The sequence below is a fragment of the Rhinoderma darwinii genome, chromosome 5, assembly GCF_050947455.1.
Source record: "Rhinoderma darwinii isolate aRhiDar2 chromosome 5, aRhiDar2.hap1, whole genome shotgun sequence".
NCBI lineage: Eukaryota > Metazoa > Chordata > Amphibia > Anura > Rhinodermatidae > Rhinoderma > Rhinoderma darwinii.
Genome location: NC_134691.1, coordinates 325,246,920 through 325,274,884, shown reverse-complemented (window position 1 = coordinate 325,274,884; position 27,965 = coordinate 325,246,920). Strand labels below are relative to the sequence as shown.

Genomic DNA, 27,965 nt, shown 5'->3' with positions numbered 1-27,965 from the left:
TGACCAGAAGATCAAAAGGCTCACATACCCTTTTATTATTGGGAGAGGGGGACCATTCTTTTCTATAAAGCCACTTTTAAGTTGATCATCAATATTTAGCGGAAGTCGTTATTTCATTGTTTTGTGCTTTGTTCGGCAGACGACTTGTCCTATGCAAATCCGGTGATAAATGAGAACAATCCTTGTAGCTACTTTGTATATTGTGAGCCGGACACAATCCCCCATTGTTGGAGCACATGTCGCTATGTTGTTCCAGTTATTCTGGTGATCTCTGGGCAGCCCGGGGCCGGGAAGCTTCAAACTAGTTGTGTAAGTGGTTATAGTTTTGTGTCCAGTTTTACTCTGCGGAAAATTTGCAAGCGATGAATGTCCCATGTACTCAACGTCCTTAGTACAGAGCACCGTTTCTTCCTCAGCTACGGTTTCGACTGCCCGCTGCCACCACTAGGGGGCCAATCTGTAGGCGGTTTCTATTCCGGTCATATACGTATATACAGAAATTGGCCCCCTTGTGGCAACGACAGGCATGCAGCAGATCGATGATCTGCACTGCAGGAACGGGACACTGTAGTCCTATCAAGTTTTTAAGGAAAATTGTACGAATCCTCCATCTCTTGCCCGTTTCTTGGAACAAAGCTTATAAGGGCAGGTGCAATTCAGTTAGATATTTTTCGGACACCACTGTGTTGCGGATTCGTATTGTTGTGCATTTTTTTTTGCTACTCTTAAATCTACCACGTGTTGCTATGACCTATGACAGAAGCACTCGGAAGCAAACGGACTGCAATTCGGGTCTGCAGAACAAACCAGTATTGCGGTCCGTGTAACTCTTTGTGCTTTAGCATTTTCCCCTAGACCCAGTGCTGAAAGTCTGAGGCGTGCACAGGCTCTGAATGGACCCGTATAATTTTACGTCTGTATAATCGTAATCCGTATAGCGCGAGTCCTGAATACACTTTTTTTTTTTTCTCCATTTGACCCTCCTAATGAAATTTTTTTTTGTTCGACTGTTTTAACTACAGGTATGCCAGTGCCAGTAGGGGTGTTGAGAGCCATGGGGGGAGGGGGGATTTTTGTTTAAAAAAAATGTTCCTGGTGGTTACTGATGAAGCGATATCTGGTGAGAAAATACATGCGCTGCAATTCAATTGAACTATTTTTTCAATAGCTGGAACAATTTTTCCATATTAAAAATGAATTCCCCTTCAAATGCGAGTGTGCAAATAAAGAAAATATTGGACTGCTGGTTTGATGGAAAGGGGGAGGGGTCTTTTTGTCTATGACCAATTTAGGCTAAAAATCCAGCACACAAACATAAATCATTGCCGCCGCTACCCCTAACCTAGTCCTAACAATGTTTTATTTTCCTGGATTCCACCTCCAACTTCTTTCCGCTATTTTGATTCTTGAGTCTGTAGCTCCGGTAACTACATTTCCCAGACCTCAAACAAGAGGTATGGCCAGAGCACATCTATCAGAAGCTAAAGTTATAAAAATAATTTCAATTTGTGAGCAGGATGCAGAAGAGTCCCAGATGCAGGTCTAAGGCACAGGAGATGCCGCAGACTGTGCCCTGTGCAGCAGCACGCATGTCACAGGCAGTACACAAACTCCAGCCCACCACAGAGAGGAGAAGAAAAGCCTAACATAATCTACAGGAGGCAGTCTGAGTAGATTTGATGACAACCGAAGAATACACTGGGCTAAGCAGATTTCTAGTTGTCACCCAGTTCTTTCCTGGATTGTTGCTATGCAACGGCTCGGGTAAATTCTATGCAGAAACTTAAGAGACGGCAGTGAAGATGACGATGATGATGATGATGAGAATTTACATGGGGAAACTACGATTTGCCATGAAGTCACATACCCTGAACTTTCATATCAATCAGTTGATTGATCGCCGTGAAGCTTGGCGTCCCGTGGCCTGTACATACGCACTTACCATGTGATCTTCTGCTTTAATATGGCAGCGTCTACTATGCTTACAGTAGGCGGCAAATAACTGATGTTTCATGTTAAAGTTAGTCAATTATTTGGCGCATTTTTTACTATGCCGAATGATTGTTCCCATTAGTGGGGAATATACAGATTCATCTTTTTTTGGATACGCTTGGATTTCCCTTATCCAGTGACCAGTCTTTTCCATGGAAGCTGCAAATATATTCAGCCTGCCACTTAGAGGAAGTGTGATCGGATATAGATAACCACATTTTGTGCGTTATGTTGGTTTTACCCTCCCCGTGGAATCTCCTTGGTAAGAACTTGGCATGCCTCGCTATATGTTCAAAGGGAGCGGAGATATTATTAGCCAAGTGTTTACCTCCTGTGTTTATTTTAGGTAAGTGAATGCTATCCTTAGGAATAACATTGTTTCCGAAGCATTGTGGTTTACATATCTTCAGACACCAGACTTAATGGAATAATCGTTTTTTGAGTGGCACGTTTTATTTACGGCTTTACGTTACACGTAATATCTCCCTAAGGGCTTCTTTGCGATGGTTGTAAAATTTTGATAAAAAGTAATGGCGTCAGATCTAAGGGTTGACGACGTCAGAAGAACAGTGGTCTGGGCTGCAGCTTTATATATTATACCATTATGGAAAGTTCACATGTAGCGTAAATACTACGGATTTTCTGCAACGGATTTTGTTGCGGAAAATCCGCAGCATAATACAATAGCCGCAAAGTGGATGAGATTTGAACAAACCTCATCCACACGCTGCGTAAATCTGAATTGTATTTGCGTAAACGCTGCTTCTTTGTTGCGGGCTTTCCCCATTTAATCCAATGGGGAGGTAAATCCCGCAACAAATAGCAGATGTTGCGGAAAAGCAGCGGTTCTGCCACAAAGAATGCAATTTGGGGAAAAAAATAATAATCTTATACTTACCCAGAATTCTGTGTTTCTTCGTTCAGGTTGGCTTCCTGGGATGAGGTTTCATCCTATGTGACCACTGCAGCCAATCACAGGCTGCAGTGGTCACATGGGATGAAACGTCATCCCAGGGCTTCAGGACGTCGGAGGGACGTGTCGTCATGGTAACCATCCATTTTTTTAATTTTTTCAGCACAGGGTCTCTGCAGTGGACACTCCGGCCGAAATACTGCACCACAATTTGGTGCAGTTTTTCGGCCGGAATTCCCTGCGGCGACCAGGGGGGATACGCGGTGTGCTTTTGCGCAGCGTATCCACCCTGTGTCAACATAACCACTATAATTGTAACCTTGGATAATGTCTGGGATACCAGACTACCAACGCCTTTTTATATCCCATCTTTACTTAGATCTCATGCACACGACCGTAGTGGCGTGCATGGCCGTGATTTGCGGGTCGGACGGCCGCGGAGTGTCACCCGCGCGGACCTTAGTCATTGACCGCATACTATCTTTGTGCAGACAGCAGTCATCCGCTACTTCCTGATTAAGGCCCCATCCGCACAAACTTATTTTTGCGGCCGCAATTCACCCGCAAATCTGCAAGTGAATTGCGGCCTCATTCATTTCAATGGGCCCATGCACATGACCGTGGTTTCCACAGTCCGTGCATGGCCCAAGAGCCTGGACCGCAAAAAACGGACATGTCTTATTACAGCCGTGTTTTGCGGTCCAGGCTCATAGAAATTAATGCATGCGGTCATGTGCACGGCCCTCGATTTGCGGGCGGCTCGCGGGTGACACTCTGCGGCCGTCCGAGCCGCAAATCACGGCCGTGCACACCACTACGGTCGTGTGCATGAGGCCTTAGACCTGTCCTGCGGATCATATTTGCGGTCCTGGAGAGAACCATGAAAACCACGGTCGTGTTCATGGGGCCATAGCAATGAAGGAGTCCGCGATTCATCCGCATATTTGTGGATGAATTGCGGACGCAAAAACATGTTCGTGTGCATGAGGCCTTAACCAAATGTGCTGTAAGATCATATTGATAGAAGAATTTATGTTCTTATCAAAGAGATTCAAGGAGGAGTCTGAATAGAGATGTGATAGAGGGGGTCCCCCTTTCAGGAACCCCCTCTGACACAAAACAGAGACCTTCTAACAAGCAATGGCTGTCCCTCTGGCTTGTTCGCACAATGGCTGTCCCTCCTATGTGATACTATATTATGTATAGCCTGCTGAATCTTTCCCCAGCAAAATCGTGGTTTCTGTAGGGTTTTCGGGAGCTGGTCCTGCTGTGATCAACAGATCGCCGTGGCGTCTCTCCTATTAAAGGGGTATCATATTAACTGGGGTCACCGTGTGTTTGTTCTTCCCAAAATTTAGGTGCGCCACCTCTAGGACCCTATCTGACGTCTATGGCCAGTATTGGATCACGCCACCAGCCAATGGTACTGTAAAACCTTCTATAATTTATCAAGAGAAAATGAAGGCGTATACACTTATCGCCTAACCTGTGGACAGGTGATAAGTGTCTAATTACTGGGGGCCCCACCACTGGGACCCACACCCATCACCACAATAAGGGTTCCGTGCACCTTTTCTTCCTCACTGCCCCCCCCCCTGCAGTAAGGAAGAGCCTGACTGGAGCGGCGGGTGAGCATGCGTCCTGCCGGTCCATTGGAGGTCCATGGGATTGACAGAAACCTTGTACTTGGCGGTTTCCGTCGGTGAGCCCCTTAGACTTTGAATGGAGCGGCGCTTCGCATGCTTGAGCTTCGCTCCATTCGAAGTTCTCCTCACTACGATCGTGCAGATCGATCAGGCTTCAGGCGATCAGTCAGTGGATAGGTGATTTAAATGTCAATTCTGGAAATACCTGTTTAAATGGTGTTTCTTTTTAACATGAAGCTTAATGATCGTTTCAGGAAAAGTTCAGCGACTTTTAGTTCCTCACCATTTGTAAGATCTCTGCTTGCTGTCAATGAGTGGGAACATTCTTATTTAGGCCTCATGCACACAACCGTTTTATATTGCACCCATAGAAATATATGGACCAATTCTTTACCTGTGCGTCTTCAATTTCATATGGAGGCAAACGGAAGTTCCACCGGATGCCATAATACGAAAGTATTTTCCCCTAAGTAGGCGAGATCACCTCTGTAGTATGTTGCCGTATCATTATTTCCATTTGTTTTTTCCTTTTCTCTCCATTTGCTGAAGGCATTAATGTTATGCAGCACCGGCATTCTGGTACAGCATACTGAATTATTAATTTTTTTTTTATTACACGCCGTCAGAATAAGACGTGAGGGCTCAATACTTGGCTGAAGTGCAGTCATTCATGGTGAAACGCCACTTGGCCTCTTGAATGGATGACACCACTCACAGCGGAGAGCAGGTGTCTGTCATTATCCAGGAAGAATGGAGCCGAGTAAAAGTGAGGGGCATCCTGTCGCAGGGAGAGCGCTGCCGGGGCACGCACTCTGTGAGAAAGTACTCTCTTCTCTCCCTGGAGATGTCTGACAAACAGCTGTGTCCTGCACCGTGTCACACAATGGACGGTCTGTGGGCCTAATAAAAAGCTTTATTTTTATACAACAATAAACTGCGCATTGCCTGCTATTTATTGTATAGTAAAGTATTTCAATATGGCAGCCCAAAGATGGCCGACCACAACGTCCGATTCTGATACTGTCACAGTCCACTCATTCTTATATAATAGTCCAGCATTTGGTGTGTGTGTGTGTGTGTGTGTGTGTGTGTGTGTGTGTGTGTGTGTGTGTGTGTGTGTGTGTGTGTGTGTGTGTGTGTGTGTGTGTGTGTGTGTGTGTGTGTGTGTGTGTGTGTGTGTTTTTTTTAAAATGCCATTTCAGATTGTAATCCCCTAACGTCACCTCCCCCCATTACTTTAGAGCGGTGTCGCCAGATGTGACATTGTGTTGAGGTCTGTCCCTACTAAACCATAGATATCCAACAGATTTGTTATTTCTGGACTCTTCTATTTTTCCAATAGTTCTGGAAAGAAAAGAAAAATAGAATTAAGTATGGAATATATTCCTGTATATTAGTGCCCGCGGCTGTATTCTGGGTCAGTGTGGTACAGATCCATAATACAGCGTCCAGAGGTGGACTGGGGATTGTCTAGGGTCCTGAGTCCCACAATACAGGTTCCTAGGGCTCTGTTCACATCTGCATTGTGGCTTCTGTTCATAATGGGTACCCGGATGCTGTGCCGGATCTGTCATACAACGCGCATAGCAATGCTAGAGCGCCTATTGTGCAAACTTCAATGTACTGAACCTCTGCTAGGCCGAATTCAGACGAACGTAGAGTACGTCCGTTAAAACAACCGCCATCACACGGACGCATGTATTTCAATGGGGCCGTTCACCGTGTGAAAGGTCCGTTGATAGATAGAACGTGTCCTATTTTGTTCCATTTTCACGTATCCCTCCACAGAGTCAAGTATATGGGGATCTGTGAAAACTGACCCGCACAGGGGCAACACGGACGTGACAAACCAAGTTTTTTTTGTTTTTTTTTTACATCCGCGTTTCCCCACGTTTGTCTGAATACGCCCTTGCTCCGCCAGCTTCACGTCTCGTTTTTCAGGCACGTCGGAGGGATTATTCCCAGACATATACTCGGACTGAGGTGGTGGTTTTTGTCCAGTGGTCTGTCTTCATATTTTTTCTTGGTGGATACGCGTTTCATTATCCCTCTATGGGTTAGTATTTGTTTGGTTATTTCTAGGAGTACATTTAGGCGTCTCCTATTTATACATGCTATCCTTTTGGTATACTTGTCATATGCAGGGTGTTATTTTGGTGTCTGTATTTGGCTCTCTGTACCCCACTTGGGGTTTGTGTGTACTTATATACCAATCTACATTTGAGCTGTGTATTTGTTCTAGTTAAGTCACTCATTTATCTGTGTGTGTGTGTGTGTATATATATATATATGTATATATGTGTATATATATATATTATACATTGATCGGCAATTTTCTCGGTATTGATTAACCCTGATTAATATTTGATGTGGGACTTGCTTTGGTCTTTTTTTGGCTAAAATATCCTCGGACGTGCCCATAGACCCCCCCCTATGCACCATCATATGGCAATAAAGCACCCTTTTGGCATACGCTGAGCAGGTATGCATTAGCATTGCTTTTTTTTTTTTTACTGTATAGAAAAGCGAGGCCGACTTTCGCCATGCTTCTGACGTGCCTGAAAAACGAGATGTCAACAGAGCCTTAAAAATGTAACTTTCTGTCAATGTTCTCAATACTTAGTACAGCATTATGGGTGAATGAAAAAAATATTTACAGTATAATCCTTTTTCTTTCTTTGCTTTTAAAAAAAAATAATGTTGTTTTAATTTTTTTTCTGTATAAATCATGGTCCCGACATTTTGAGAAAACTGCCGATACTTGGATGGATGATGGCAAGGAAAGGGGAGCTGACAGCCCTTCTGGATGCCTTGGATGGGTTTTGGAGCTCAAGTATATGGCAGTCCCTACATTTCCATACTATGCAACTGTAGGCACGCCACGTGGGGCCTCTGTACAGCACTGGATTACAGAAGCCGGCGCCATTGCTTTGTGTGCAGATTATCTCTGTAATAACCGTGACATATGGAGGCCCATATATCCGCACATGGAGCGTCTACAGCTCCGTAATACTGAACCACGTGAACTCCGTGAGTTGCCGCACAGGCTCCATGCAGACATCCCTGCTTTACATCCAGAGGGTGAGATCCCATGCCGACCATATACTTTTCACAAAGGAGAGGTGTATACGGCCCCATACAACTTTGGAATTTGTTAATCAAAATTCTATAAACATACTCCCAATTTTGATAACCAAATAGTTGCCTTAGGGCTGCATTCACACATCGTGGTCCAATGTTCTTTTTTTACATATTGCCTCGTGATTTGGGAACGCACCCTTACTTTTTATTACACCACAACCTCCTGCACCTGTTTTTACAATATGAAATTCATATCTAATGTAAGGACTGATTTCCCTAAGCAGAGAACAATGGTGACATTGAGCACAGGGATGATTGGGTACAGTCTGCCAGACCGCATACTCGTCTGTGACATCATCCGGACAGTGGTGACATCGCACACCTGTTCTTTGCTTGACTACATTTAAAGGGCCTGGTATTAAAGTTGTCTATTTTATAACTTACGGATAGTAAAAGGGAGGGGTAAAAAAAGATCTCCCACTTTTTAAGAAACTTTCGAAACCTTTTAAGTGGTAACACATGCAAAGCAGCTGGCTGCAGGGCGGCCGAATCTAAACCAGCTGACTGTGACATGGCTGCTGCCTGCACTCCGGCCAACTCTGTCCATGTGTTGAATTTATTGCCCGAGCTTTCCCACATGAACGGCATGTAATGTATTGCTGCCGTCTAATAACTGGGACGTCATTTCTAAGAAGAGGAAAAATAGTCTGCATTTCACTAATATCTTGGTCTGTAGCCCTATTGAAAACGGGTCTATTTATTATAATATCGCAACACCGATTTCTTCCGTTGATTTCAATGGACAGCAGATGAGCATGTATGGCCACCTCTCCAATGGAAATCCGGATTGAGACCTCTATATTTCTGAGATTAGTAAGGGTCTCGGTTTTCAAACCTTGTCCAATTTGACACTTATGACTGGTCTGATTCATAGGTCATAAATGTCAGAATTGGGGGAAAAAACATTTAATTTCGCCTAAGACGTAGTTACTAACATTCTGAAAATTTTTCAAGAGACTTTCGAAATGAGGGAGGAGAAAAGTATAGTGCGAGCCAGGCACTGCAACAAACTCCTATAGCTGCGACGTAATCACACCCGATAGAGGGTGGCCTGCGGCGTCCCGATGGAGGGTGGCCTGCGGCGTCCCGATGGAGGGTGGCCTGCGGCGTCCCGATGGAGGGTGGCCTGCGGCGTCCCGATGGAGGGTGGCCTGCGGCGTCCCGATGGAGGGTGGCCTGCGGCGTCCCGATACATAAACACTACTAAAACTACATTTCTATAGCTGTGTTTATATGAAGAGTAGAGCGGGAATAGAAGCGCAGCAGGCACTTAGAATATAGCCCAGGAATGGAAATATTCTGGATTTTATTGAAAACATTTAGATTTATTAAAAAAAAAAAAAAGTGACAGCTGACCACTATATCGAAGACCCCATTTCTGTGCGTTATCAATGGGGGCTCATGAGTGCTTGATCAAAATCTAAAGTGTCTATGCCGGTAAGGCTTCGTTCACATCTGCGTCGGGACTCATGGGTTTCGTCTGACCTTTCTGGCAGGGGAACCCATGAACGGGATCCAAACTGAAACAAACTCACCATTGATTTCATTGGTGACGGATTCGGGGCTTTTCCGTTTGTCACCATTGTCTAAGGTTTCCGTTGTTTTGACAGAATGAATAGCGCCGTCGACTACGGTATTGATTCAGTCAAAACGACGGAACCCTTAAACATCGGTGAGAAACGGAAACCATTTCCACCGGATCCGTCACCATTGAAATCAATGGTGATGCTAACGGAAAACGATGGATTCAGATCATCGGCTCCCCTGACGGAAAGCTCAGGCGGAACCCATGAACGGAGCCCTGACGCGGATGTGAAATGTAGCTCTACTTAACAAGGCTAAAGAAAGAAATAAAAATTCTGGGTCTGTGGAAAGCTGGGTGATAAACCTATAGTTGCGCTGCCATTGCGGTCTCTAGTTTTTATCTTACATCTTTATCTTGTGCTGACAGAAACTATTGTATAAATTGCTGAATAGATTATGAAGACTTCATGTAATGTGTTTTCATCCACATATCAGCAGTTATTATCTCTAGTCTTACCGTATAGCATACCGCTGCCTATGGCGTCACATGATGTTTTCATGCCGGCACCAAATATCTTTGCAATGAGCGACCTGTTAGAGAAGAATGACGTCTACTTGTTAACAGTTGCAGGGGGAAATTCTTGAGCTTGATAACATTGTAGAATTAGTAAATGAGAATAGGACGGGGATTGTTTTCCGCTACAAAACCTGCTCCAGATTGTGACAGCTGCAAGATTCATATGACTTTCATGATGAGGTAGCCGCCATCAATCAGATCCTCAGGGTGAAGCCTCATGCACATCACCGTGCAGTATTTACGGTCCGTAAATACTGCACGGACGGGCCGCGGACAGTCACCCGCATTTGCGGACCGTGCTCACATTAAAAAGTATGGAAGCACGGTCCGTAAATGCAAAAAAAATAGGACATGTCCTATTTTTTGTGGGTCGTTTCTACGGCCCAGACACCCCCCCCCCCCCCTAAATATACGGGAAGGTGTCCATGGCAGATAGAAATGAATGGGTCAGTATTTTATCGGCAGTTACTGATCCGTGTAATTGCGGCTAAAAATTACGGTCGTGTGCATGAGGCCTGACTTGTCTCAGAGGTTGACGCTCCATAGTTTTACCCAGTGTAGTATCGCTGCATTGTCCTTCATGGACGCCCTTTACTTTGTCTTCTCTGAGTCGGTCACGTTTTTTTTAGGTTTACTGTACTAAAACCTATTTCTATTTATAATCTGTGTTCATGTGTTTGAATATTTCTTATTCTATTTTCTTTACATGATTATAGGTGCAGAAATCTGCACCAGAATATGGCTTTGACTGTTAGAATGTAGTGAGCATGCTCTGCCATGTGGGGGGAGGAGGGGAGAACCTATTGTCAATGGTGGATCCTGCGTTAGCTGCCTCCAGCTTTATAATAGAGGTGTTACCTTTTATTGTAACACTATAATCTGCTGATGAGATGACTGCTGCGCCTGCCCCAGTCTACACAGCACATTCTTGATACTTTTTTTTTATTTTTTATTTAATTTATATATATATATATATATATATATATATATATATATATATATGATTAGGTAATTTTTTTTTGGCCTTAGCTTTAATACACCTCTCCGTATGCAGGTAACACTGATTGCTTTATGTCACCCATTAACCTAAATTGGGTGCCTGTCACAATTTGCTCCACTGACGTTACCTTGCAGTGATAGTCTGAAGATCTCAAAACTTGAAGGGATTGTGTTTTTTGGTCAACACCTTTCCAGAGTGCCTATTAACCTAATTTAAGTGAATATGTGGCAATTCCCTGCACTGTGGGTGGCCAGGAGCACCGCTGTGCCTTAGTTCTCCGGATTGGCGGGGGTCCCAAATGTCATGCCATAACGTTGGTTTCCCTGAATGTATTCTTTAACCCCTTAATGACCAGCCTATTTTGGACCTTAATGACCAAGCTATTTTTTTACGTTTTTCAATCGTTGCATTCCAAGAGCTATAACCTTTTTATTTTTGCGTCGACATTGCTGTATAAGGTCTTATTTTTGCGGGACAAGTTGTACTTTTTAATAGCACCATTTTTAGGTACATATTATTTATTGATTAACTTTTATTAACTTTTTTTTGGGGGGGAATAGAAAAAAATCGGAAATTTCGCCACTCTTTTTTGCGTCCTAAATCTACGCCGTTTACCGTGTGGTATAAATAACAATAACTTTATTCAGCGGGTTGTTACGATTGCAACGATACCAAATTTGTATAGTTTTTGTATGTTTTACTACTTTTACACAGTGAGAACACTTTTTTTTCAAAATGATTTGTTTTTGTGTCTCCATGTTTGAAGAGCCGTAACGTTTTTATTTTTTCGCCGATGCGGTTGCATGAGGGCTTTTTTTTTTTGCGGGACGACTTGTAGTTTTTATTGGTACCATTTTGGAGTAGATGCGACTTTTTGATCACTTTTTATCACATTTTTTTTTAAAGTCAGTATTCACAGAAAACAACAATTTTTCCATCGTTTTTTATTAATTTTTTTACGGCGTTCACCGTGCGGGTTAAATAATGTAATAGATTTATAGTCGGGGTCGTTACGGACGCGGCGATGCCAAATATGTGTAACTTTTTAACTTTATTTTGTTTTTTTAATAGCAAAGCATTTTGTAAGGGGAAAAGCTGGGTATTTCATTTTTTTTTCACATTTTTTTTTTTTTAATTAACTTTTTATTAAACTTTTTTTTCACTTTTTTACTAGTCCCATTAGGGGACTTTAATATGCGATTCTGCAATCGCATTTATAATACACTGCAATACTTTTGTATTGCAGTGTATTACTGCCTGTCCGTTTAACACGGACAGGCATCTGCTAGGTCATGCCTGCGGCATGATCTAGCAGGCATTCACTCCAGGCAGACCTGGGGGCCTTTATTAGACCCCCGGCTGCCATTAGAGACACAGACACTCGGCGATCTTATCGCCGGGTATCGGTGGGGGAGGGAGCTCCCTCTCTCCAAAACCACTCGGATGCGGTGCTCGCTATTGAGCACCGCATCTGAGGGGTTAAACGTGTTAGATCGATACTAATATCGATCTCACCCGGCAGAGCAGGGACGCCCCCAGCCCTCAGCTGCCTCTAGCAGCCGAGAGCAGGGAGATTTGACAGCTCCCTGCTCTGTAAACTTATTCCGATGCCGCGACGTAAAAAGTCTATGGCATCGGAATAAGGCCTGTTAGTGACCGACGTAGAAACACGATGGGTCGGTCACTAACGGCTTAAATTGGTGCCAAAGATCACAAACATACTGATCAAAACATTTACAAATATGTCAAAAGGGTTCACAAAAGGGGTTTTCTGAGATCATAAATAGATTGGCTAATGTGACAAAATAAAAATTACACACCTAGTATTACCATCTGCCGCTCCAGCGCTGCCGGTTTTGATTAGCCGTCCTGCAGGGATGGCGTACTGACTACCCTCATGTGACCGGTGTAGCCAATCGCTGGCCTCAGCGGTGATACAGCGGGCAGTCGGGACGTCATTACTGCAGGACCGCTAACAAAAACTGTCAGGATCAGCGGCGGGGGAGCTACCAGGTGAGTGTCATATCACATTCCTTGCCTGTAGCTAATCCTTTTTTTGGGCTTGGAAAACCCTTTTTAATACTTGTGTTTCATTAACCGGTATTAGGTCATGCCACATAAAACTATAATAATCCTTTTTGTTGCCTGAGGTTTCAAGACATTGATAGTCCTGGAAATGAACAATATCGATAATTGATAGTGACGAAGTCTAACCGGATTAAATATTACGCACAGTTGTACTAATCCCCAGTAGCGAAATCCAGCATATGGTATAACAAAAGGTGACGTTTTTACATAATGTGATCCTATAGGGCATCCTTCATTATGGAAGTGGCCGCCACGGTCTACAACAGCCGGTTCACATCGGAGGGAGACGGATTACATTCTGAAAACACTTTCTTTTGGGACTATTGATTATTTCATGTGTTGTGACTCAAAATATCCTGGACTCCAACAATAAAATATATCGGGCAGCGAGGTCACTGTAGGGGAAACAAATGTCCGGAGTGTTTTTGAAACTGAACTGTAAGCTTGTTTTCCTTCACCACTTGGCCCCGTTATGAGTACTGAAATTATCATTATTGGTCTAAATCCCTGTGGGATCCATTAATGACTTCTTCTTTCAAAAGAAACTGAAGATCAACCAGTTTACGTTGCACTTTGCCCATTTGGCAGGTTAACCTTCTTTTCCCATGAGAACACCACGCGGTGATTTAAGATTTAGTCTTTCTTGTAAGCAAAACTTTCCATGACCTCTACTTGCTCATCGTTTTTGTATCATTGTTTGAAAAGTTGGGATAAGATTTGCCAAAGTATTCAAGTCCGAGAGTGTTACTCCCATCAGTTCCCTAAAGGGTTAATATACTGTTCTAAAATGGTGAAAGACGGGAAGTGAAAATTGGTAATATACACAATCTCTAATTTGACAGTCCATCCTAATTAGGAGACTCGTGGGAGCATGTATCTAGGAGGATGGATGCGGAGTACCACCGTTGTAGATTAGTACTGCTTGTGTAAGTGTTTTTCCTGTTAGATATACAGTATGTTAAAGGGGGGGGGGTTGTCCTGGACAGGTCATCAGTATATGATTGTGGGGGTCCGACACCCAGACCCCACACCGACTGACTGCCTCCAGGTGCCGGTAGGTATGCACAGGTCGGTGCCGCAAGCAGATGGCTCCGTACTGGGTTGCTGCAGTACTGTTCCTATTCGAACTGACCCAGCACAGTCGCTAAACCGTGTACGGAGCCATCTGCTATCGGCACCGATCCCTGCATAGCCCCCGGCGCCAGCCGTAACCGCTGCTCGGTGCGGGTCCGGGTGTCTGAACCCCACCGATCATATAGTGATGACCTATCCTATGGGATAGGGCACCCGTATGAAAAACCGACCCAAGTCTGGACAACCCCTTTAATGTGTATGGATGAATACCATAATTAGGGTCCCTGAAAACTTGTAGTATTTTTTGAGTGGGCCACAAAAGTTTTTTTTTTTTTGTTTTTTTCTAATGAACTACAACTGATATCCGTGCCAATCTGCTGCGTGTAAAGCCAATAGGATAATATCAATTATCTCAATCCTCGAAAAACTGGAGCCATATTTTGCATTTACCAAACACTGTTGAAATCTTTTTGTGTACGCTCATTGTTATCACCTGTGACTTCTAGACTGCAAAGTGACCTCCTACCTAATTATTTTTTTCAAAAAAATGGTTTATTCCTCAAAGTGCAAAAGCGTATCCCTTACTCGGCATATATAGCGACAAGTAAGGAATTCTTGATGTCTCAGATGCTGTAATTGGCCCTTTACTCTTGAACTGCAAATCTCATCAGCATTTTTCTTTGAGATTTTTGTAAAAATAAATATTTTTTACAAAATGACTTTTTATGTACAGCATTTGGGGGGGGGGGGGGGGAAACGTGCCCAAAGGTGGATCTTCCTATGACTGCTGAGCTCGCACTGCTGCCCGCTCAGATGTTAGATTATCTTTTTACATCTCCTTTTTCATTCTCTTTCACTGTAAACATTTGTGACATCAATGTAGAGTTCATGACCTGAAGACAAAAATAGAAGCGTGTCCCGGTCATGGGAGATTTAGGTTCAGTTTGATGTCAGAGGTTGTCAAACAGCTAAGTGCAAAGAAATTTTGCACTTAGTGGGACACCGAGCAAAAAAATTTTTAGGAGGAAATTCTCACTTGTTTGTCAGTCTTCAAGGACTTTTGGAAGTTAATGAAACTTGTAGAAGTTTGTTAGACCTACAGCAGGTGTTTTCTAGATGGTCAGAGGATTAGCATTGCTTGGTCTCCATTCCAGACGGAGCAGCGGGAAGGTTTCTGTTGCAGCAAGCTGCCTCCCAGTCAGGTACAGATCAGTCTAAGCTCCACCTCTCTTCTATAATATTTAAAGGGAATGTGTCGCTAGAATTTTTTTTTCAGTTAAACAATTAGTATTTAAGTGATTACACATTGTTTTTAATTTTTACAATTTTTTCACAAGTCAGGAAATATTATAAATTAGATTCTAATTTATAACCTTTCCATGTGCTGGCCACTAGAGGGAGCAATTCCAAAAATTGCAGCAAGGTCACTGCGGTAAAGCAACCTCATTGATTTATGCCACAAATTTGGGGTGGACACACTCTCCTCTAGTGTCCTCACACAATCCCCCCTAGTGCCAGGAGAAGGAAGGGTTTGAATCTTCAAACCTCCTACACTGTGTGCCGCCTTTTCCGAGCGACTGCACAGTGTAGGAGGATTAGATACAGGGCTCAGCAGACAGTATCACACGAACATAATACATACATCACATACACAAACATAAATTACCTTCTCCTGCTGCTGCCTCCGCTCCTATTCCTTGCGCCTTCGCTTCGTTGAACATATGGCTGGAAGTCGTCCTCTTACGGTCCGGCAGCGGCTTCCGGTCCACATGAAAATGGCTCTGGATTTCGCTCTACGAACGAGCTTCGTTTTGATCTGTGCGGGAGCGGCGCATGCGCCGTTCCCACACAGACGGCGTATGCGTCAGAGAATGGAACGGCTCCCGTTCGCATTCTCTATGGGGATGTATGTGCCGTATTCCATCTCTGTAAGTGTCGTTAATCGACACATAAAGAGATAAAAAAAAAAATGTCAGCCCCATAGAGAAGTAGAAGTTTGAATACAGTAAAACATATTAAGTGACAACACTAATAAATACAATTTTTGTTTATATTTTATTAAAAGCAATATAATTAAAAAAACAAAACAAAAATCATGACCCCTTCCCTTTAAAATCCCGGTCTCTGGAGGGAGAGGAGTACTGTACTAGGATTTCTAAACTAGACCAAATCTTTTTAAAAAAATATTTAACTAGACCTGTAATAAGAGGATTTCCACCCAAAATGTAAGAATTGCCGGACGGTCTTTTTGGAGGACCCGGCGTTTCGATGAATTACAAGGACAGAACATCTTTTTCATTAGGAGCGGTGTACGGCTTTATTCTACACGTGATGGTTCTGCAGGATAGTTGAACACTTGCTACGGAATTTTCAAATGTTCCGTCTTTCATCTAGCGATCTTCTATTAAATCTATCTGTACTGTTCCATTTCCCGATGATGACCACAATGCGGGAAGTAAGTGATGGACTCTGGCTGGCCAGCCCGATGTGGAAAATACGCAAAATTTCAGCATCAACTCTTGGGATTTCGGTCGGATACACCCTCACGGCTGATGATAAATCTCTCAGTTATTCCATTGCAGTCAGCCCAACCCAGTCACCAGCTAGGAGTGTATCTATCAGCAACTCTGCTTGCTGAGATAAAAACATTCTGGGGGTGGATGTTGCTTTCTGCTTATAGCTGTAATGAAGGCCTCCATTACTTTGCAGCATTTCTATTTTCACTTGATTACGTGTCTTCACATCTGTTATACCGGGTGTGAAAATAGTTTTGGGAGTGTAGGGTCACTTTGGAGCTACTTTGCAAAATAAATTTGGAAATTGCCTACATAGCAAATCTATAACATATATATCTGAATTATTCCAGAGTAATGGACTTCCCACCCTTTATAAGGAGTCAGTGGGGGGTAGGGAGGCCCACGTGTTTTCTCTGGATCTCCGAGGGTATGAAGAGCGTTGCAACCACATTTTTTATTTCTCCAATACATCTAAGAAAAAAAGAAAAAAAAACACAAACTCCTTCCGAGATCCTTCCGATTTGCTTCTACTGCTCCTATGCAAACGGATGTGTCTCCATGGTTACAGACTACAACTAAACCTCGTGTAGTGTGGTCCTGGAGTCATATTTCCTTACATGGCTCTGCATAGGACCTGTAGACACAAAACGGTACATTTTTAAATCCAGGCGGTTTGTATAGTTTCATGCATTTATTTTTTTTTTTAATTTTGCGTTTCAAAGATGTAAATATCCTTAGGCATTAGTCACACAGTGCAGTTTTTTTATGATCTGTTGAGACGGCCTCATATAAAGCTGGCCATACACACGAGATAACTGTTCGGCTGAAAGCGATTTCTTTTCTGACCACCATAAACATGAACCCTCATGGCCGAGTGTTCATATTATTTCAAAAGAGAGTTGGAAACAAGCCGCTGCCCCCGCAGGAGAGGCCGGGCTTCCAGATTCACTAGTGCAAAAAGAGCCTTTCTAACATTTTGGAAAATTAATCGTTGATTTGCTCCGGGAGATCGGTGCTTATGCTGACCTTCTGCTTAATTTCATAATATATCTTTAAAGTGATGGGCGCTCCATTTTCCTGATACGGAGCTCCAAATCGCCTGCATAGACTCTGTAAAATGTAAAAAATAGAATTCCTGCATCTACCACTAGAGGGAGCTTGTAATCGAACTACAAACCACTTTTGATTCCATAATAGAACAGTATGCGGTAGACTCATAAGCTCCCCCTAGTGGAGACTGCAGGCAGAGAGAATTTTTATTTTAACTGTCTCTGCAGGGAATTTGGAGCTCTGTATCAGAGAAGCAGAGCTCCGACTGTTTTAAAAAGATATATTCTGAAATTTATCAGCGCAAAATGTTGGACCTATAAACCATATGGTATATAAAAAAAAAGTGGACATACATGTGGACTGTACAGTATTGGCCTGTAGCATCACAAACATGTACAGCCATACACAGAAGCATTAGGGAGAATATGCAAAAAAAAACCTTTTTATATAATCCAATCTTATCATAAATGTCAGGACTGCTAATTTTCCTTCAGGATAAGCGGCATCGTATATGTCTGGTGGCCGCTTATCTCCTCAATACTGCATCTTTTTTCATTCTTACATAATAAAATTATTACAATGACTTCTAAGGACCGTTTTTCGGACTATAAAATTATACTTGTATGTATAAATATATAATGCGTGGATTTTAATTGGATTGATTCTGATAATAATTACGGTAGGTTATTTGTATTTATGCAACTTTTTAATCGATGAAATTTAAAACATTTTCCCCCAAAACCTGAAGATTTATAAATTGATTTTGTATTTAATTTTGTATTTATTATTTTTTTTGTTTCAGTTTTTGTTTATTTCTTTTTAATTTGGCTTTATATATGATTTGTGTTTTCTTGGAAGACTCCTAAAGGAAACTAGTTTAATTATACACATCGGGAAACATTTGTTTTAAAAAATTAAAAACAAAATAAATAAGAACGGAATTGCAAATGGAAATTTCTATGTGTGCAGTTGAAGTTTTGGACCCGGACCGTGCGCTCCTTCCTGCTTTTGTGCAGAGATCAGGACATCTGTATTAAATTGAAGACATCTGTTTGCTGTGTATTTGGCAAGATGACTCTTCCTCTCTGCCCGTTCCTGGTGTCGTCTTATCTTGGCGCAAGTTGTTTTTTGTCTCTAACAATTGGAAGTTTGAGCACTGTTTCTGGAGAATAATAATCAGTATTTATGATTCGGTGACATCATATGATCTCTGGCAAAATGGCGGAGCTGTACACCTTTAAAAGAGCCATGTAATTGATATGTATATAGTCGTCCTGTCACACTTAAAGGGGGTTATCCCACCAAAACAACCACAGGATAAGTGTTTGATCGCTGGTGTTTCCACTGCTGAGCCCCCCCCCCCCCACCGATCAAGAGACCCCTAAATGATCGGAGTGGTCAGGAATGCACGCTGCCGCTCTACTCACTCTCCAGGGTCCTGCCGGAGATAGTCGAGTGCTCCGTTGCTAAAATAACCATGCTGGAACATCTATTCTTAGAATTCTGTATTGTCGTTCCTCTGTTATTCCTCCTGGAAATGTATGACTAAATTGACAACAGGGCGTTACCATTCCCCTTTGTCAATATGGTATGTCTCAACACACTGACACTGTCAGCACTGGTTAAAAGTGTCAAACTGTGTAGGGACACACCCCATTGACTAGGGGAATCCTGTGGATAGGTCATCAGTATGAAAAACCACCCCATGCCCAGACAAACCCTTTAAAGGAACCCTCCAGCAACTGTACTTTACCATTCCCCTAGTCAACTGGGTGTGTCGCTACACAGCTTGACAATGTTTAACCAGTGCTGACAGTGTCAGAGTGTGTGAAGACAATACCATATTGACAAAGGCCCTGTTGTCAATGAAGTCATACATTTCCATGAGGAATAACAGAGGAACGACACATGACCTTATATTATGGTCTTTTTTTTTTTTATCGTTATAAACCAGTCTATGGCCTTACAGTTTTACACAGTCGTAGTACAGCCACATTTTATCCCATATATTGCTGCCGCAGCACCTCGAGACCCCCCCACCCTCCAGTACTGCTGAACCGTCTTGTAGGTTATTGGGTTCCACGACTGTATTAAGGCTTTGTGAATCCGGTCTCAGCCAATGTGCACACGACCGTTTCCATTTTTCGGCCCGCAAACAACGAACCCGTGGTCCGTGTGTCGTCCGCATTTGTTTTGTATGTTCCAGAGTTTTTAATATCGCCATAGACTTGAATGGGGAGACTGAGTCGCAAAAACGGACAGAAATAGTACCTGCTCTGAGATTTGCAGCCCGGTCCCACGGCCCCCCACCCAGATCCGTGAAAAGCATTGTAGTGTGCATGGGGCCATAGAAATTAATGGGTTCGTATTCTATCCATTAAAAAAAAAACGCATAACACACTGATGAGAACAACTGTTGTGTGAACATACCCTTAGGTTGGTGGAGAAAACCAACTTTATCTCTAGATCACTCCCACGCTTCAAACGTTGACGTGATGGGGAGATTCCAGGTTTCTGGTGGGGGATGAATGTCTGAAAACTTATGTGGTCGCCATTAAATTCTTCTAGTTATTTGTTTGTCGCGTGTTCAGCTCCTGGCAGACTCTTTCAGTGCTCGCTGGCATTGTTGTATTCCTCAGGGAGAGTTATTGGCATTATGTGCTGCCTCATAGGTTTCGGAAACTCATACCATCCCTCTCCTTCTGTGAAAAATGCAATACATCCTCGACTTTCAGAGACTGTATTGGGATATCACCTACAGGCGCTGAACTGCTGCTGCTACTTATTATTTGGAGAGTTTTCTCCTTATTCCTCATGCACACGACCGTGTGGGCCATCCGCGGAAAGATAGGAGATGTCCAATCTTTCCACGGATCGGAAAGTCGAGTCCGTGATTCACTCGCTACGTGAATGGGTCTCTAAAAACTATTGGGTGCCACTCACATGCCGTGAAAAACGGCCCGAATGGCACTCAGTCGTGTGGAACTGGCGTTCCATTATGTGCAGAGTTGTAGCTAGACTTCATCACCTGGGGGCAAATATTCAGCCCACTGCCCTAGACTGGTATGTAAATCCAATAGGCAAAATAGAGCAGCTTGTTGGCATCCCCGCCCCGTCATGCCCTCAGGGTCTAAAAACCTACATGAAGCAGCAACTCAATACTGACGTTCCACATCCCTGTGAGAGCCGGGGTTATGCCGTCCTTTATGTTATAGTGATTGTTATGATTGTTTTTGTTGTTTTTGACTTGATAAAAAAAAAGTTGTTACCGTAAATCGGTTAAATATTTGTCTGTGTGTATATATATATATATATATATATATATATATATATATTTATAACCATTTTACCATTAACCCTCAAAGGAAACGGGGACACCCCCAGGTTACGGGACATTTGTAGGTACAAAACAATCTTGGACTGAATGGTCCCAGCCAACAACCTCTATATGGAATGCCCTGAACATGACTGCTGGGTGTAGTCACCCAATTATACCCCATGTATTCCCAATGTAGCCACTCCTCTGACGCGTTGCCCGTCATGCAGAAACTGCTACATGATCTAGAGTGAAACCACCACCAACTATACCAACCTCCCCATCCGCCAACCCCTTCCTGAAAAACAGATATAGAGCAAAATCTTACATATGAAATGGTTAAAAGCAGATATTTGCTCTGGCCCGGAGTTACTTTGAATACATTTTCATCCCCATGGGTGCTAGATATAAATGTGCGTGCTTTATGTGAGGTGCCATGTGAGGTAAGACTCTGGTCATCGCCTGGCGCAGTACCATGAGGTCTCCTGATGTAGCTCTGCTATTTTAGATTGATGCAGTCATTTGGCTTAACAGGATTTCCCCTCATTGCTGCGTGTCACTCGAGATCAATGACAATAGCACCGTGCCATCTGTGAGCCCCTCCTGGACGATTCATTCCAGGCTTTATGGACCCACCCCAGCTGACATTCCTGTGCTGAGCCCTGCCGCATAACATTGTGGTGGGACTGTGCCCTCAACTGCTGCTCTACCCAAGACGTCTGCTTCGTGAGGGGTCCCCTTCCAAACTTGGATGTTGTTTGTAGACTATTCACACGGCAGGTAAACGTGGACGTCTCTTTATGTTGCATTCTAAATAGTTTTTGATTTTTGTAATCTCCTGGCATCATAGGGAGCCAACTTTATTATAATAGGAAGAGGGGGTGCAAGGGCAGCAGATGAACCTGGGCCCTGATAGATGTGGTGCCCAAAGGCCACATAGAAGAGACCACTATTCTGAATAACACGTGGTAGAGGGGGCTAAATTAGATTTTACATTGGGGTCAGGAGTTTCACGTTTTAGCCTCCGGGTAGGAAGTTGCTCCTATAGTAATCTCCTAATATAGTGTCCCCCTACAATCGGGTCCCCCTACATCCAGGGTCCCTTCGTACCCATAGGCACTCTCTATTCTGATGTGTGGCGCCTTGCTTCAACCACTTTGTCGCTTCTCCACTAAGGCCTCATGCGCACGACCGTTCTTTTGCGCCCGCAATTCCTCCTCCTAAATGGGGATAAATTGCAGACCCATTAATTTCTATGGCCGCACGCACATGACCGTGGTTTACATGGATCCGTGTGGGGGCCGCAAATCCGGACCGCAAAAACTCAGGACATGTCACCTTACGGTACGGATTTGTGAATTCACCAGTACTGGTGAATTGTTGTGGACTCGTGAGTCCTGATGATGACACACGGATACACAATAAGGTTTTTTTGCGGTTTGATGGACCGCAACGGCCACGAGATTCTCCAGACCGCAAAACCAATGTGGCCGTGTTCATGAGGCTTTATGTTTGTGTATATCTCCTATTTGTTACATTGTTTCTCATTTTCTAATCCTCTGACTGGATACAATTGTTGCAAACTCTCAGCTGTGAGCAGGACTTGGTCTGTTTCCCTTCACCATAAGGGTATGTGCACACACACTAATTACGTCCGTAATTGACGGACGTATTTCGGCCGCAAGTACCGGACCGAACACAGTGCAGGGAGCCGGGCTCTTAGCATCATAGTTATGTACGATGCTAGGAGTCCCTGCCTCGCTGCAGGACAACTGTCCCGTACTGAAAACATGTTTTAAGTATGGGACAGTTGTCCGGCAGCGAGGCAGAGACTCCTAGCATCGTACATAAGTATGATGCTAGGAGCCCGGCTCCCTGCACTGTGTCCGGTCCGGGACTTGCGGCCGAAATACGTCCGTCAATTACGGACGTAATTAGTGTGTGTGCACATACCCTTATACATGTTATTAGGGCTCGATTCACATTACGTCTGGGGTATGAATTCGAAAATGTTTCCGCCATCTTCCCAGTGTCTTTTGCGATTTGCATGTTTTCTTCAGATAGGAGCTAGAATGTGTCCTAATTTAATATATTCCCACATTCGCGTTTGGCATTTAGTTCGGAATACATTATCATGTCAATTTGCAAGTCTAAAACGGCAGTTTTCATATCTTCTATTAGTAGCTTGAAAGAATTCTAACCGGATCCATATCTGACGATGCATTTACCGGTGGAGTGCCCCTTTTTATATAGACTTGATCATTACCAGCTGCTGTACCTGTAAATCTCTTGCCTCCATCTTTTCACTTTCTTTTTGCAATATGGATAGGTATGTTTTCTAAAGAAATGCATTCAATTTACTCCCACTATTCTCCTACAAATCCCTGCAGTTTTATACTCTTTTCTTGTGATCATTCTGAGCTTCCTTGTTAATGAATAGAATGCCAGAGCTCCAGTGAAGACTGACACACAAGCTTAGTAGGGAGAAAGAATAAAGCCTCTTGATTCTGATGATTGTCGGTGGTCCAGGGAAATGGACACCTACCGATCAAATATTAATGGCCTATCCTAAACACTGGTCGTCAATGCTATAGTCCCGGAAAACCCCTTTTAAAGGTCAACAAGATTTTATAGGCGTTATTAGACGTATTATTAGTTATTGATCTGTGACTGGATTGTGAGACTTTCCGTGTCTTTGTATTGCACACAGTGGTGGACAGGAAGTTTTTGTGTTCTAGTAATTACCTGTTAAAGGGACCATCGGTGACCGCTGTCAGATAGCGTTTTGGTGGTGGGTGAGTTATTTCCTCAGTGAAGTGTGAAACAGCTGCGGCCAAAGACTTTTTTTTTTATTTTTTTTTTATTTTTTAAGAATGTTTTTCTTGGAAGTCAATTCTTGTAGGTCCATCCAGCTGGTCCCGTGGGTCTGTGTCTGGTACTTGCCATCAGCCAACAGATTCCTCCAAATCCTAAATTAAATTCTACAGTAGATTTTACAGCAATCGAAACTTCTCTTCAGGGGTTGTCCCACAATTAATTATTACTTTTCTCTCTTAGATCTCCCAAAATATAACAAGATTTGAATTGGAACCATTGAAAAAAAATTGCTCCTGTGTCCAGATATTGCTGTTACATACTTGTTACGGCGCCCCCTAGTGTTCTATTGATTTCTTCTCAGAACGTCCACCTAATGTGTCCTGTCCCGGTGGTCACACATGCTCAGTAGCTCAGGCCCATTATCCGGATCCTCTTGTACACGGGCAGCGGAGGGATTCCTACTATAGTGCAGGCCGACCATTAAGAATTGGCGCACTAGAATCGGTTTATTCTCCCCAGCACTGGACAACGTTGGGAATTTATTAAGACCCGTGTTTGATAAGCCATTCTGAATCGGAAAAATGTTGGAGTAAGATGCGCCTAATTTATTAAGAGGCACAAGCCTTTTAATAAATTAGGTGCATCTGTTGCCGGCCGCGATTGCCCCACCCCTTCACGCTAATCCGGAACTAGTTTTTGCGTAAATTGCGACTTTTCTATGCTGTAGAGTGTTTAATAATTCCCCCATTAGGTACTGAGGGGGAATCAAAAGAACATTAGGGAGCGCTATAACAAGATTGTAACCGCAACATCTGGACATAGGAATATTATTTTTATTTTTTTAATGATTCCAATTGAAAAATTATGTTTTGAGTAATCTAACAGAGTAATGTAATATTTTAATTAGCGACTATTTATATACACCATAATGTAAAAGGGGATGTCTGGTTTAGAAAGCGCATTTTCAAATACCCTATTAGGACATTCAGAGTGGATAGGGGGGACACCCTCTCTCTGGAGGAATCGACACGTCCATGGATTACACGGACGGCCTATTGATTTCAATAGGAACTGTGTAATACTTCATGTCTCCTGTGGTGGCGCTGCTCGGTTCCCCCACAGATTACAGTGATCGCTGGTGGTTCCAGCAGCATAACTTGTGATGAGCTAATTATCAGGTGACCATTGACAAAAAGAATTATAAAAGCAGACCACCCCTCAAATGACAGTCCTGTGGTCCCTAGACTTTAAGTTGTGTGAGATTAGAAACTCGTTCGTGGACTATGTCTGGTGTTGTGGATCTCTTACATTTTAAATTGCCACCTTGGTTATGTGGACACCAACTGTGTTTTCTAAGACCGAGGTTTTCTTACTTGTGGCTCCCCAGCAGTTGGGAAGCTACAACTCTCCTGCCATGCACTTACAGCCACTGGTCCTCAAGGCATGTTGGGAGTTGTAGTTCAAGGCACTTAACAGCTCAGTGTGTCATCAGCGTGACACTCCGTTTGGATGTTTGTAAACAGAAAAGCATGCGGTGCTTTTCTGTTTACATTCAGAGTTTGACAGCTGTTGCGCGAACCACGCTGTTCGCACGGAAGTGCTTCCGTGCGACCTGCGTGATTTTCACGCACCCATTGACTTCAATGGGTGCGTGATGCGCGAACAGCGCACAAAGAAAGGACATGTCGTGAGTTTTTTTTCAGCGGACTCACGCTGCGCAAAACTCACGGACTGTCTGCACTGCCCCATAGACTAACATAGGTCCGTACGACACGCATGAAAAGCACGCGCGTCGCACGGACGTATATCACGCTCGTGTAAACGAGGCCTAAGAGTTAGGTTTTCCAGCCAGTAGTTCTCAAACCGGGATCATAAAACTGGGTATTCACCCTACAATCCACATTGGAGAGATTAGTATAGGTAATGGTCTACACACAGTTAACGTATTAACCATTTCTTACGTTTCATGTAATTTTATTGTGTAATATTTATTTATTTATTTTTAATTTAATATTTATTTAAGTAAAGTTTGCGCACTTTTTTTATTTTTTTTTACCTTTTTTTTATATAAAATTTTTTTTTTTTTTAACATTTATCCTTTACAGAGGTGACGTTGAAAGTCCAGGTTAGTGACGTCAGTACGCACCAGCCACTCAGTAATGCCGTCATAGAGATATTTGCCAACCAAGTCTCTGCAGCTATTGGGACCACTGGTGCAGATGGGACCGCGCTGATCAAACTCCAGTACAAGTTGGGAAGTCAACTGATTGTCACAGCCACCAAACACGCCTATGTGCCAAACTCCGCGCCCTGGAGACCAGTCCGCTTACCAGGTAGGATATGACTTGTCTAAAATAAGCATTCTTTTAGCATTCTTTGTATAATGAAAAGTTATACAATTTTGCCGGTATACTTTCTGTATGTATTTTAAGATCTCTGTTTGCTGTTATACAATAGAAACCTTCGTTGTTTACTGGTCCTGTTTGATGTGGTGATCACACCGGTGCATGACTCGTTACAGTACAGTAATCAGAGTGGTGTCTTGTAACGCGAGTGGTGCACCTCATCGTCACATGACACATTTTTATCCCCTGCAAGTAAACCATGAAGGTTCCTATTAAATTACAGCAAGCAGAGATCTTGAAAATGGTGACGGTCATTAGAACGGGGATTTCGAACCCCCAGATCCTCCTCCACTGGACCCCTTGCAGTGAGGAGGAACGTGAATGCATCAGCAGTCGAGCATGCACCCGCCGATCCTGTTGGCTGTTTCCATCATTCCCACAGACTTTGAATGGAGCAGCAGCGCGCATGTTCGACCGCCGCTCCAATCTATGTCGCAGTGAGGAGGAACAGGGGGATTGGGACCCTGTTCTCACGATCAATCGGTGTCCCAGTGATCAGAAAGGTGATTCATTTCCAGGTGTCCGCTCTGTAGTGTCAGCACAATGTGCAGAGGGTATCCCCCCCCCCCTCCCCCCATTACTGAGTGCACTGATAGGGAGGAGGACTGGGCACTCCCGGCCTGTGATAATTCGATACATAGACATAGACTGTTTTATACACTAATTCTGTTTGTTTTACCAGTATTCAAATACGAAAACATTTTATGCAAATTAACATAGCTGATCACAGGGTGTTCCGCCGCTGTGACCCCCAGCGATCAGCTGTAATCTGGGATGGAACTCTGCATAAAGTGTTTCATTTCCCTGCAGCACCACCGCAAGGGAAAATTAAGCATTTCCACAGTTCTTAATGACCAGCCTACCAAGCTATAACTTTTTTTTTATTTTTGCGACGACATAGCTGTTATAAGGTCTTGTTTTTTGCTGTACAAGTTGTATTTCTTAATAGCACCATTATGGGGTACATATAATTTATTGATTAACTTTTTTGAGGGGGTAATGGAAAAAAAAACCATACATTTCGCCACTCTTTTTTGCGTCTTAGATTTACGCCGTTTACTGTGCGGTATAAATAACATAAGAACTTCATTCAGAGGGTCATTACGTTTGTGGCGATACCAAATTTATATAGATTTTGTATGTTTTACTACTTTTACACAGTAAAAACACTTCTTTCTTTTTTTTTTTTTTTTGCAAAATTATTTGTTTTTGCGTCGCCATGTTTTAAGAGCCATAATAATTGTATTTTTACGCCGATGCAGCTCTATGACGACTTCTAGTTTTTATTGGTACCATTTTGGAGTACATACGACTTTTTGATCACTTTTTATCAAATTTTTTTGAAGGCAGGATAAACAGAAAACAGCGATTCTGGCATTTGTTTTTTATTTTATTTTATTTTTACGGCGTTCACCGTGCAGGTAAAATAACGTAATCGATTTATAGGTGGGGTCGTTACGGACGCAGCAATACCAAATATGTTTATTATTTTTAAAAAAACAAAACATTCATAATTATTTTTTTTCATATTGAAGTCATTTATACTGATCTACTGTTCAAAAGTTCTGACATGTCACTATGACGTGTCAGAAGTTTTTTGAACGTTTAGTTACACTTTAATTAGGCTATGTTCCCACTTCTTGTTTGAACTACGGCCGACGTATGCGCCCCATCTATAGGACAACCTCTTTAAATGCATACAAGACATCAAAAAAATTAAACTTCTGGTAACCATGAAATTTGTAAAAATGTTATTGAGCCGTCTATACGCAAACAATTCATTCATGGTGACATCATGTCCAGCAGTCCCTAGTTTAATCCGCTTGTACTCCTGTTGGTGCCGTAGCCGGTGTCCCCTGGGTCCTGAAACATGGGTACAACCAGTATTGGCAGCCGTTTTTAATTG

At 43.0% G+C, this 27,965-nt stretch overlaps 1 protein-coding gene across 1 annotated transcript in view; it reads left to right on the top strand.

Moving 5' to 3' along the window:
* FAM171A1 (family with sequence similarity 171 member A1) overlaps positions 1-27,965 on the top strand; it is a 113,331-nt gene that overhangs the window by 29,771 nt on the left and 55,595 nt on the right. Inside the window, exon 2 of the mRNA XM_075827656.1 lies at positions 25,760-25,987. Coding sequence (XP_075683771.1) covers positions 25,760-25,987 — 228 coding nt within the window. The remainder of the gene's footprint in view (positions 1-25,759; positions 25,988-27,965) is intronic.